The 13,167-nt window shown below is 45.0% G+C and overlaps 1 protein-coding gene across 2 annotated transcripts; it reads left to right on the plus strand.

Moving 5' to 3' along the window:
* Nucleotides 1-791: 791 nt before the first annotated feature.
* On the plus strand, nucleotides 792-11,709 carry LOC138765728 (neural proliferation differentiation and control protein 1-like). Of its 2 annotated transcripts, none has more exons than XM_069942750.1 (9): nucleotides 792-1,212; nucleotides 2,838-2,969; nucleotides 5,488-5,586; nucleotides 7,038-7,226; nucleotides 7,962-8,028; nucleotides 9,075-9,153; nucleotides 10,566-10,636; nucleotides 10,718-10,805; nucleotides 11,479-11,709. In XM_069942750.1, the coding sequence occupies exons 1-9, from the start codon at nucleotides 1,164-1,166 to the stop codon at nucleotides 11,533-11,535; spliced, it is 831 nt and encodes a 276-aa protein (XP_069798851.1). In that variant the 5' UTR covers nucleotides 792-1,163; the 3' UTR covers nucleotides 11,536-11,709. The 2 variants fall into 2 exon arrangements, with proteins under 2 accessions (XP_069798851.1, XP_069798852.1); XM_069942751.1 differs by having other exon boundaries at nucleotides 10,721-10,805.
* Nucleotides 11,710-13,167: the final 1,458 nt, after the last annotated feature.

A 13,167-nucleotide genomic window follows, 5' to 3' on the forward strand; every position in this document is an offset into this window, starting at 1 on the left:
GGGCATCCGCTAATAAGAACCCTGCTGGCGACTATTTGCACAGAGCATCTCTTGCCCTGGAGGACCTGTCCTGTATTTCACAGACCACCCATTGATTTGTATATACACAGTGTTATGCTTCGGTCTGCCAATGGTGGCGCTGCAGAGAAAGAACACTGTTCCCAAGCAACATCCATTATATAGCGATTTATCCTTGGTTTCCTAACCGCTCAATAACTAGGCAGACCTGTAAAGGACTCTCTGAAAGCTAAAGGAACACAGCATGGTGGCAAGGAGCTCGTATGTTCTGCCCGTGTGCGCATGGTCTCCTCCAACACTCCAAAAACATACAGATAGGTGGATTTAGAATGTGAGCCCGAATGGGGACAGGGACCAAATTAAGCAGCTGCAAAATAAGATGGTGTTGGACAACATAAAGGAATTGTTACCACACGTTACAAGATGTATGTGGTCATAGCTGGTATACTGGAGACCTTAGATATGAACCCAGGCCCAACCTGCTGTATCCAAGGGATCTTTTTGGGGGGGGAATTCACACGTGACAGATTTGTCGCTGGAATTTCCATCACTAAAAATCGTTTCCATTCAGGATTTGTGGTGAGAAGATGATTTGTAAGCGCTGGAGTCTGTATCCACTCTTCTCCATCCCGTCTCCCATTGGCCTGTCTGGTGGATGACACAAGGCTCTGCACACAGACACTCAGCCCCCTCCCACGCACCGCTCCATTCATAAAGAAATAGCAGTGCGCAGAGCCGGGGATAAATAAACACTCCGCACCAGGACTCCACACAGCAAGGGGGAGGAAGGGGACAGGGACACATTACACAGCTCAGGAGTAGGGCACATGCATAGAGACTTCTAGGCGTAATAGTGTGTATTATCAGCCCGTATGGATATCTGTAATACTTATACCATATGAAGAGCTCACTTTATGGTATTACACGCACATATTAACCCCTTATAGCGCATGCAAACCTATCTATTGTAGCCTCGCGGACAACCACTGCCCACCTGTTGCACGCCCCCACAGGTATCCTATGAGCCGTATATGTATGTAGGTGTGTGGGGACTTACGCTGCATCGTATTGTGCATGGATGCAAGTGCTGCACTGCGTTAGTGCATCATCGAGAGGTCATCTTCATGTGTTAATCTAAGGACAGGATGGTGATCGCCGGACTTCAGGTTATTCTACTCATGGCCGTTGTCACAGGTAAGACGGACTTATCTTATAGGATTTTTTTGTTTTTGTTTTTACCTGTTAGCTATCTTTTTGCACCCGGCAGCCCCCCCCCCCCCTCCTCCTCTGACCTCACTAACCATTTCCTGTATTTAGACTGATGCTGTTGCCAGGGAAACGTAGAAAACGTCAGCCCCGGGCAGAATCTAATAAGTAAAGTACATTATCTTCTGGTTTGTACGTGTGGAGTGACAGCATTGACATGAAAGAAGTCATGTTGTATTAACAAAGAGCAAAACTATGGTTGTGCGTCGGTGAAGAAGCACCATGGAAACTGGAGAGGTGATCTGCAAACTGGGAGGTGGATGGACTACATCTCCTAAGATGCAACGGGTTAAAGGACCCTTATGGGATCTTTATAGCCACCAATATATAGTCCTGTGTGTCGGCCCAACCAGATAGCAGACCATTGGGTTAAACTTTCCATGGGTCTTCATACACAGATGGTTCTACTTAAAGGGTTTTTTTTTAATGGATGATCTATCCTTAAGATACAGTAGGCTTGTAATATAGAGTGATTCAAGTAGTATGGTGCTAAACTATAGCCTCGATATTTATAGTCAGGAGGATATAACACAAGATCAAAATTGGATTTTTTTTTTTAAATGGACACAAAAAAGATGACCTGTGTCCGAAAAAAAAAAATAAATAAAGTTTGGAAAAACGTAGTGTGAACCCGGACTAACAGCACCAGCACAAACCACAATATTTTAGGATAGAGCACATTGCAGATGCTCTGTTGGTATTCTAGGAGTATATTACTGTATAATCATTGTATTATAGCACTGCAGGGACTGACAAGAGCTGTGGATGCAATAAGGAGCAGGTTAGAGGTGGTAGGGCTGGGTTCACACTGGGTTTTTGCTGTCAGTTAACGGATACCTTTCATGGGGGGGGGGGGCAGATGCAATTGTATGTCATCCATCAAAATCCGACATATTGACAGACATTAAAAAAAAAAAAAAAAATCCGTTTAATATTGCTGACCATCTTTTTTTGTACGTTAAACTTTTAAAGCAGGTCCAATGAACAGCAAAAACGCAGGGTGAACCTAGCCCAATTTACAGCATACAAACCTAGCCTAAGGGCCCTATTCCACCGGACAATTATCGTTCAGATTATCGTTTAGTCGTTCGAATCTAAACGATAATCGTTCGGTTGAAATGCAGTAAACAATTAACGACCGAACAAGAAATCGTTGATCGACCTGGACCTATTTTTATCGTTGCTCGTTCGCAAATCGTTTGCATTGAATAAGACATCGTTCGGTCGTTCGCAATAGATACGAACGAATAGCGAATAAATATTGAAGAAAATCGATCGCAATTACGATCATAAGTAACGATTATCGTTCCATGGAAACGAGTGAACGTTTTCAGGTCTTTCGCAATAGTGATCGTTTGAAATAGTTAACGATTATGCGAACGATAATCGTCCAGTGGAATAGGGCCCTAAGGGATTGTTCACATTACAACCAAGCAGTGTCTGTGAAGGTAGATATTGGGGGAAGTGTCCAACGTGTATGCCCAGTGTATGATTATGATGGATACCAATAATCTTTAGATACACTGTATTATAAACCGCGTGTTCACTTTCAGTGCACGGTCGCTGTCTCTCAAACCTGGATTGTGTGCTGAAGAACAGAGAAATGTGTCCTGCGGGCAGTCAGCAATGTGGCCCCTGCATGCCCAACTTTGAAGAATCAGAATTTGGAAGATGTGAAATACAAGGTATGATCGGTTGACACATTTTTGCCCATAGGGGGCAGTGCTATAGCAGTTTTATTCTGGCCCATAGGAGGCAGCAGGATTTTATTTGGTCCATAGGTGGCAGTATGACTTGTCTGTCTCATTGAGAGCAACTACTGAGATCAGCATCAGGACTATCATGTTTTTCTCCTTGTAGTCACTTGATAATACACAATGCAGACTAGATTAACCTTGTGTTATTTTGTTGCCCACAGCGAGCGCCTACCATTCACCGCCCATCTCTTAACTGCATTATAAACCAAAAATGTGGTCTCTGATGAATGCCATTACATTACAGTGAAATATTTCCATCCCCATACCATCATACCCATCCCTAATACAAGTTATTGTGCACGGCCAGAGGTTCTCAGGGTCAGGCCTGGATTTTCCATGGTCTAGTTAAACTTAGTTTCCCATAGTGATCCAAGTTGGATTTATTAAAGGGGTTGTCCAGCTCTACAAAAACATGCCAACTTTTCCCCCCTCTTGTCTCCAGTTCAGGCGTTTGCAATTAAGCGCCATTTACTTCAATGGAACGGAGTTTGAAACCCCACCCAATCTGGAGACGAGAGGGGCAAACAACTTGCATAGGTTTTTACCTCCACTTGAGTAATGGTCTCGGAGCTGGAATTGTGGATTCATTTTCTCTCCTGTGTTCTCCAAAAATGTCAGTCCAGTCTAACAGCTAAAGTCATGGCTCCTTCTAAAGTCTCAGGAGGGGGGACCACACCAACATATGTTTCAATTGGTGATGAATAGAGATGAGCGAACCGGGTTCGGGTGCGAGTCCATCCGAACCTGAACGTTCGGTATTTGATTAGCGGGGGCTGCTGAACTTGGATAAAGCTCTAAGGTTGTCTGGAAAACATGGATACAGCCAATGACTATATTCATGATTTCCACATAGCCGTAGGGCTTTATCCAACTTCAGCAGCCACCGCTAATCAAATGGCAAGGGTTCGGATCGACTCAAGCATGCTCCAGGTTCGCTCATCTCTAGTCATGAAGCCAGAAGCTACACACCACTATTCAACAGGTAACAGTCTGTAACTAAGATTCTGCTAATGCTGCCAGGTCTGGTTCATCATACTGCAAACTGAATGTTTAAAAAAAAAAAAAAAATCCAAGTCTAAAGTCAAGCTCGCAACGCTCTAAAGGTGTCAATGAGAGCTTTCTGTCTCCAGAAAAAAAAAAGTGCTTGGTAACTTCACTGTCTTTCACTAACTGTGTCAGGTGTTGCATCTGAGCCTCCATGCTGTGCATTTTATTGAACCTTTGGGATCAGTATTGTCAGGAGGGGTAAAGGGTGAGTGCAGCCCTGAAACTAAACCCGTCCACTCTCCCTGCCTACTTGACGACCACCCTAAATGGTGGCCCCCAACTGGGCGACGGTCCCTTCCTAAAATAAAGTGAGGGATAGGGAGAAGGACTGAACAAAGTCAGACTTAAACAGGTCAAACCAGGAGAATATATCAGGAACACAATCACAAGACAGACACAAAAACAATATACCAATGCCAAAAACAATACCAAACCAAGGTCAGAAAGTCCAGGAGGAGGGCATCAAAACCAAATCACAAAGACAAAGAGAAATCCAAGGTCCAGGCAGAGCTCAACAGGCTCCAGCAGGCAGCTAGACAGTTGTGTGGCCAAACAGACCAAATCACTGAGTCTTCCAGTCAGCAGCTGAGAGGCTTTATAGACCTGCTCAGGGAGACAAGATCAAGGAGATCTGAAAGGCCGGGAACGGATCTCAATGACCTGGAACACTACTCTCCTTACAGGATTCCCATGCTGCACAGCCTGCGGACAAATGGAGCGGCATCTCCTCACGCCTCACCCTGGCAGCCTGGGGAAGCCTTATCCTTACCTCATATTATATCCTAAAACCTGTTATTATGCCAATGACTGGGATCATGTCATGTAGTCTTTTTGATGTCTAGAACTTTTTCATTGTTATACTTAGTTTTATGCTCTTACTCTTGTGTATTTAATTTTTATCTATGGGTTTCTAGTATGTTTTTTTTTTCACTGCACTTGTATATACATTAGGCTGATTTCACATAGGGCAGGCTTTTACAGTTTTTGAGCCAAAGCCGGAAGTGGATCCAGAAGCAGAAGTATACGTTTTTCTTTTATATTTCCCATTCCTTTTTAACCCACATCTGGCTTTGGCACAAAAACTGCCGTGTGTGAAACTAGCCTTACCGTCCACAATGGCCGGTACAGCGGGCGGGGTAGCTGTCAGGTCAGCGTGTACACAGATATTTAAATCCATTGTGGAATTTGACAAAGGTGTTTTAGAAAAACAGCAATATGTTGTTTTTATGTAAGGTTTTTCAGTATGAGGTATCTGATTTTGCATTTACTAATGCATAATATGAATGTATCCGACACTTGGAGAGGCCTTGTTCTTATTGCTAGACTGTATATATAATGTGTGAATATAACCCGTGACCGGTACATTACCCCAGCACTGCTCACCATTTTCTTCTTTCAGTGAGCAGGAGACTGAAGTTCAGGGGTCCGGATTCAGTCATTGACTTTATCCAAGAATACAGAATGAGCAAAGGACACAGAAGAAACCCAACTGAGACAGGTTAGTATGAAAGTGGACCTATCTATGTGGGGTCCTTAGTGGCAGGACACCTATTCTAATGAATGGGTCTGTGCAAATACGGACGGTTAGGCTCTGTTCACACTGCGTTTTTGCTTTCCGTTTTAACAGATCAGTTTTTAAATGTTTACCATATTTTTCAGTGTATAAGGCGACTTTTTAACCCCGAAAAATCTTCTTAGAAGACGAGGGTCGTCTTATACGAACAAAATGGCCCCATCCCCACCATATGGGGTCAACCACTACTTACCGTTCCCGGCGCAGGCAGTGTGACATACGCTGACTGCGTCGGGGAACCCCAAAGCTCTCCCGAGCAGCGGAGCGTCACATCGGAGCCGCTCGGATGCCGGGAGACCTTTGGAAGAATGACAGAGGCTCCGGAAGTACACAAAGCCGAAGGTCTCCGGGTGGCCAAGTGTCTCAGAGCTTCTCTGATGAGACGCTCTGCTGCTCGGGAGAGCTTCGGGGATCCTGTCGCAGTCAGTGTACGTCACACTGGCTGCGCCGGGAACGGGACAGGAGGCGCACGGAGGCCGGGAACGGGCCCCAGGGGAGTTAACTGTTTGTTTTTAATTTAGCTGCAGTTAACCCCTGCCTGACCTAAACAGGGCTGCAGTCAGGCAGGGGTTAACATTTTCCGGTGTATAAGGCGTCTTATACACCGAAAAATACGGTAATTTTAACGTACAGGAAAATGTGGTCGACCACTATTTTGTGTGCGCAATTTTGGTTCAATTTTTTTTAGAATAGAAGTCAGTGGAAGATGGATCCTGATGACTGGCATACAACTGCATCTGTTTTTGTCCTCATAAAACCGCAGTGAACCCAGCCTTATGCATGCATACCTGTAGTCCTGTGCAGAGTTGCGGATCCGGAGAGCATTACAGATGTGTGAATCGAGCCTAAGGCCTTATTCTCACGCTCTGTAATTCACAGGAACTACTGACCATGAAGATTTGAAATTTACTTCTATTAAAACCTCCAGTATTCCAGTACTTATCAGTTGCTGTATGTCCTGCAGGAAGTGGTGTATTCTTTCCAGTCTGCAGAGCAGGAGAGGTTTTTTATGGGGATTTGCTAGTGCTCTGAACAGTTCCTGGCATGGGCAGTGGTGGCAGCAGAGAGCACTGTGTCAGACAGGAAAGAATACACCATTTCATGCAGGACATACAGCAGCTGATAAGTACTGGAAGCTTGAGATTTTTTTAATAGTAGTAAATTACACTTTCTGGCACCAGTTGATTGGAAATAAAAAAGTTTTGTTAACTACCCCTTTAAATATTCGCAGCACTGTAGTGATACAGCCATGCAGCCAAGCCCACTGCGCAGCTTCACACTCCATAGAGTCTGTGGATTACGGAGCGTGAGAATAAGGCCTTAGTTGTTTCTTAGCTATGTTTTCTCTGTGATCCTCCTTGACTTTCCTCTTTCAGTGTCCTCCACCACGACCACCACTACCGCATCAACGCATCTTCCACCTACTGAAGACAAACCCAGACTCCTCCAGAGTAGCTCGGATGCTCGCGCCGCTGCAATGATCACCTCAACATTCCCTCCTCAGATGAAAGATGGGAAGCTGGGCAGGAGGAAGAAGGGCGAGATGAACCAGACAATGTCACTAAGTAATCCCCTTTATTTACACATACACACTGTTCTACTAGATGGGGTCTACGCATACACACTGTTCTACTAGATGGGGTCTACGCATACACACTGTTCTACTAGATGGGGTCTACGCATACACACTGTTCTACTAGATGGGGTCTACAAATACACACAGTTCTACTAGATGTGGTCTACGTATACACACTGTTGTACTAGATGGGGTCTACGCATACACACTGTTCTACTAGATGGGGGTCTGTCACCAGAAACCCTAAAAAGTATGTGGCGGTAGAGTTGGAGCCAGGCTATTCTTCCCCCTGGCTAAGGTAGACTGGCACCTTGGCACCCCATCACGTCGCTCGATGCCCTCTCGGGTGTCAGGTACATAGTAATCCTCATTGTAAAATAATGAATTTGCAGAAGGACCTGACAGATGGTTCCCTTCACTACTTGTGACTGGCTCATACACACAGGTGTTATAAAGCACTTATTAATGGCGCTCCAAACCAGAAGGACCTGTAGTGACGTATACTCCTCCTATAGTGCCTATTGTACAGAGCTCATACTATCGTTTCTGTCAGATAAATCTGTGTAAACACATCCTAATACAAGCGATCGCTGATCTGCTCGATCCGCTAGGTAAGAGAAGTGCTCTGTGTGTGGTATACATCGGGATACTAGCAGGACGGTTTGCCATGATTGTAACGTAATGCTTATTTCTTACAATGTGCTTGTTTATTGTGATGTTTCAGCTCTGATAGTCATCTGCAGCCTGACTGCTTTGTCCGGGATACTTGTTGTGGCGACATGTTGGTACAGGTAGGTAATGTACTGTACAAAAAGCTAAAGTAGTGCTTATACCAGTTAAAGCGTCAAACATCTTCCCTTATGTGATTCCTAGTAGATTTGTAAATCACTTGGTACCAAAAATGCTCCATATCCTAAAAAAAACAGCAAGTCTTCAGACTACTACTCACTGCTTGTTGTTAGGCTCAGTCTGTCTCTAGTAACTGCAAGATTGAGACAGAACACAGTAAGTGGAGGTAAATCAAGGCTTCCCTACCATCTAACCAAATACTAGTCTTTACTGTTGTATGTCTATAGTGCTGCAGTGTAATCTCATTTCCCAGTTTCCTTCACCTGTCAGCAGCAGTTGAGTGCTCAGTGTAATGCTGCGTTTACACAAAGCGATAATTCGCCCAATCGATCGTTTAACGATTTGGTTTTTAGGACGATCAGCGTTTAGACGAATAAATAGTTAGAAAAATCGTTAGAAAATTCGTAAGAAAAATCGTAATTGCAATCGTTTTTAAGATCGCTTAAGCCCATCTTTCACGTAGGGTGAATCTTTAAAGACTGTTTAAACGAAGCGATCGTTTTTAGCGAACGACAAACGACGATTTGAGAACATGTTAAAAGATCAAAATGAACGATTTCTCGCTCATCGCTTGATCATTTGCTGTGTTTACACGGAACGATTATCGCTCAAATGCGATCGTTACTGCGAAAATTAGAACGATAATCGTTCGGTGTAAACGCAGCATAACCCACCTCCATGTTTTGCTGTTTCTTTCCTTTCTGCTCACACAGCACCCTGTAAAACCAGTACATCAGTAACCCCTTCTCTTTCCATAGTAGTATAGTAGTATTCCCAGCACTGTGCCCGCAGAATGTCATGCATAGCAGAGAGGAGTAGGTACTGTTCTGTGATTAGGCGTACACTACTGGGAAACAGCACAGCCCTGGTCCCATCCCTTGAAATGTAAATCATGTAGCCAGCAGTTATCCAATATCTATGTTCGATATGGATTCTATACAGTTTATAATAATATATATTCACCCATTAATGTATATTTTCTATTCAGGTTACAAAAAGAAGTGCGGCTGGCCCAAGAGATGGCATATACAGCATATAAGGGCAGCAGGCAGCACCCATGCCACAAGGTAATGTACATAGAAGCAATTAGTTAAAAAAAAAAAAAAGATAGATAGATAGATAGGGTAAAAAAGAAGACAGGACAGCTCAGTGTTCAGCAGTCTGACAGCAAGAGACATGGGTCCGTCCTCCATCATACACTTGTCCCAATGATCCTACGCCTGAAAAATGATACTACTACGCCTAAAGGGGTTGTCATGTCCCTAGATTGTGAGTGGTAGGGATGGTCCGAACCTGGTTCGGACAGGGTTCGTATAAACCCGAACCCTCCGCAATGATTCCCGCTGTCTGTCCGCTCCATGCAGCGGGCGGATCCAGCGGGAGGAACGCCTGAAAAACTGGGATGCAGCCATAGCCATAGGCTGTATCCCAGTTTTCCAAGCGGTCCTCCCGCTGTATCTGCTTGCTGCACAGAGCGGACAGACAGCGGGAATCCGATGCCGAGCGTTCGGGTTCAGCCGAACCCGAACCTCGGTGGGTTCGGACCATCCCTAGTGACTGGTATTGCAGTTCCATTGAAGCTAAAGGGGAGTTTAAAAAAAATCTTCAAATAAACTGGTGCCAGAGAATTGTAATTTACTTCTATTAAAAATGTCAAGTCTTGCAGTACTTATCAGCTGCTGTATGTCCAGCAGGAAGTGGTGTATTCTTTACATTCCTGAGAACAGGAGAGGTTTTCTATGGAGATTTGCCACTACCCTGGACAGTTCCTGACATGGACAGAGGAGGCAGCAGAGAGCACTGTGTCAGACTGGAGAGATTACACCAATTCCTGCAGGACATACAGCTGCTCATAAGTACTGGAAGACTTGAGATTTTTTAATTGAAGCAAAAAGAAAAACATTTTTGGTGAACGACCCCTTTAATAGAGCCATGTAATACCACACACAACACAAGGCCAGGTGAGGCACTGTCTATTGGAAGAAAGCAGCCATGTTTTTCTAATCCTAGATAATTCCTTTAAGAGAGTCTTTAAAACTGGTTCAAGACTAGTGTTACCCAACCTGCGCAAATACTACAACTCCCATTAGGCACTGTGATAGTTTTGCCACCACTGGAGTACAACAGGGAATTTCCTCTTATTCGGCCCCGTTAAATCTGTCTGCGGACCCCCTCATTTCTATGGTCCCATACACACATACGTCTGTGTGCTGGTCGGTAAAAAAAAAAAAATAATTACTGGCAAGCCATAGTACAACCCACATTTGCGCCATCTTGAATAGAGGTCTGTGCCCTTTCCTACAGGTTGCATAAAGCTGCAGTCCTGTTAGTTGTCGCAGGTCCACGGCTACGGGCCGGACCACAGATGTGTGACTGTGGCCCCAACCTGATTATGGTCCTCTAGGACTCGCTGTGAACGTCTTGCTCCGAGTATAATGAATTATAAGCTCCTGAATTTTGTTTCTTTCCTTCCCTACAGTCAGCGGATCAGATGTCCCACTATATGCAGCATTACAGCGCTCAGAAGAAGCACTTCCAGGCACAGGAGAGGTAAAGAGCAGTCTGAATGGACATCAGTCACCCAGGTGGTTCCCTGTCTTCCTAACTTCTGACCATGTCTCTTGTTTGCAGCAGCTCAGAGAAGAAGCCCTGCCAGCAGCTGTCCACGGACTCGGAGGTGGAGGAATTTGACATCTACGAGTGTCCTGGACTGGCCCCAGTGAGTAAGGGTCCTATTCCACAGGCCAATGGGGGCCCAATCAATAATGTAAACGAGTGCCGATCTGCTAGATCGGCACTCATTTATTGGGCCTATTACACGGCCCGATAATCGTTTAGCGAGGACTGCAGGGACCTAGTTACCGATGTCCTTGCAGCCCTTGTTTAAACACCATACTTTACCTAAGCATGTCTTATCCTGTGCTCCTTCTTCCTCCCGATCCCGCTCGCAGTAGCAGCTTCTGAGCTGACAGACCGCTCAGCCAATCACAGGCCATGGCAGTCCTGGCCAGTGATTGGCTGAGCGATCTGTCAGCTCAGACAGGCCACACAGAAGCTGCTGTTGCGCGCAGGACCGGGAGGAACAAGGAGCGCAGGAGAAGACCTGCACCATGCTTAGGTGAAGTATGGTGCTTTTGAAATCATCGGTCGCCTGCAGCGCATCGCTATTCCACGCAGCGATGCGCGGTCAGTGCCCGATGATTTTAGGTTTGAACCTAAATAAACAATCAGCCGATGACACGATAATCAGCTGATCGTTGTCTCTATTGCACGGAGCGATAATCGGCGGAATCGGGCCAATTAACGCTCCGTGGAATAGGCCCCTAAAGTTATAAACCCCACCACTCCCCCCATGATCACTCCCTGATAGTGTGTCACTTCTTCCTCTACAGACAGGAGAGATGGAAGTCCACAATCCTCTGTTTGACCCGTCCCGGAGCCAGCAGTGAGAGCGCAGCATGCAGCACCACCTATCTATAAGCCACATTATAATGTATCTGCACGTGTTCCCGGAGTGTGTGCATTAAAGTCTCTGTATAGTGGACATGTAGTTCTTTCTGTACCCCAAGCCCCCTGACCCTATAGAAGCTTCTTTCCCGTCACTGCTTGAATTGGCTAAATATAAGATCAATCATCACCTTCTCTGATGAGCTTATTCTGAGGAGAGAGACGCCCCCCTATATATCGTATATATATATATTCCACAGTCTCATCCCAGACCTCTATGGGGATTCAGAATCAGGCCGATTACCACTTCATGTAATAGAGAACGATCAGCCGATGAAATCTTTAGGTCCAGACCTAAAATTATTGTCCACCAACCGTGCATGGCTACGTATAATAAAATTTAATAAACTGTTCATACATTACCTCTCCCCGCTCCCGGTCTTCTCCTACCCTCTGCTTACTGCAGCTTCTCTGAGCTGACAGGCTGCTCAGCCAATCACTAGCCAGGACCACAGCAGTCAGTGATTGGCAGGAGGAGACTGGGAGCGGGGAGAGGTAATGTATGAACAGTTTAGGGCATGGGCTGCACAGATATTGTTAACAATGTCCGTGCAGCCCTTGCTAAACGATAATTGAGCCGTGTAATAGGCTTAGTAAACGAGCGCCGATCTGCTACACAAATTGATCTCCAACATTCCAACCCGAATCCACACTTGTTCTCCTGCATTTAAAGAGGATTAATCCAGGCTTAAACCATGGCTGCCTTCTTCCAGAAACAGCTCCCCTCTTGTCCTCAGATTATGTATGTTGTTGCAGTAGCTCAGTTCCATTGAAGTGAATGGAGATGAATTGTAATACCACACAACCAGAGGACAGAGATGGTGCCATTTCTGCAAGAAAGGAGCCATGGTTTGTCTAAGCCCAAATAACCCTTTTAATATCCAGTCTATGGCTTGTGGAGCAGTAGTGGTCCAGGATAAAGCTACCACTTTGATGTGTAAGTTTATTAAAGGGGAACTCCACATAAGGAAAATTTGTTTTCTATTAAAAGTACAGTAAAAGTTATATAGATGTGTCTGTACAATGTATTACCATATCTGCGTGGTTTTGCCACACTAGTTGCTGTTTGAAACCCAGGAAGTGAAGAAAAATGGCCTATGTGCCAATCCACATTGTCTCCTGCTCCCTCTGCTCTCCCACCTTAGGGTACGTTCACACTTACCGGATCCCGCAGCAGATTTCATTTAAATAACTGAACACAGCATCAAATCTGCTGCGGATCCTGTAGGTGTGAACGCACCCTTAGGAGACAAATCTTCCATGCATCTGTCTCACATTGTGTGTGTTTGCTGAGCACAGGGTGATGATGCAGACAGGGGGCAGGGCATGATGTCACAGGAGACTTGGCTGGATAACCCAACCTGGAGAAAAAACAAGGCATACACAGTATATCCCATGTAAGAAAATATATATAACTCCTTATTGTGGGGCTCAACTTCAAAGTTAAAAGATGCCTGATCATAACGTGCGTGGAGATGAAAAAAAAAATTAAATTAAATTTAAAAAGTTCTTTTCTTTATTCCAATATCGGCATTACAGGTAGAGAATAGAGCGTGCTGTGTGGTGTTACAGGT

Source organism: Dendropsophus ebraccatus, chromosome 10, assembly GCF_027789765.1.
Source record: "Dendropsophus ebraccatus isolate aDenEbr1 chromosome 10, aDenEbr1.pat, whole genome shotgun sequence".
NCBI classification, from domain to species: Eukaryota; Metazoa; Chordata; class Amphibia; order Anura; family Hylidae; genus Dendropsophus; species Dendropsophus ebraccatus.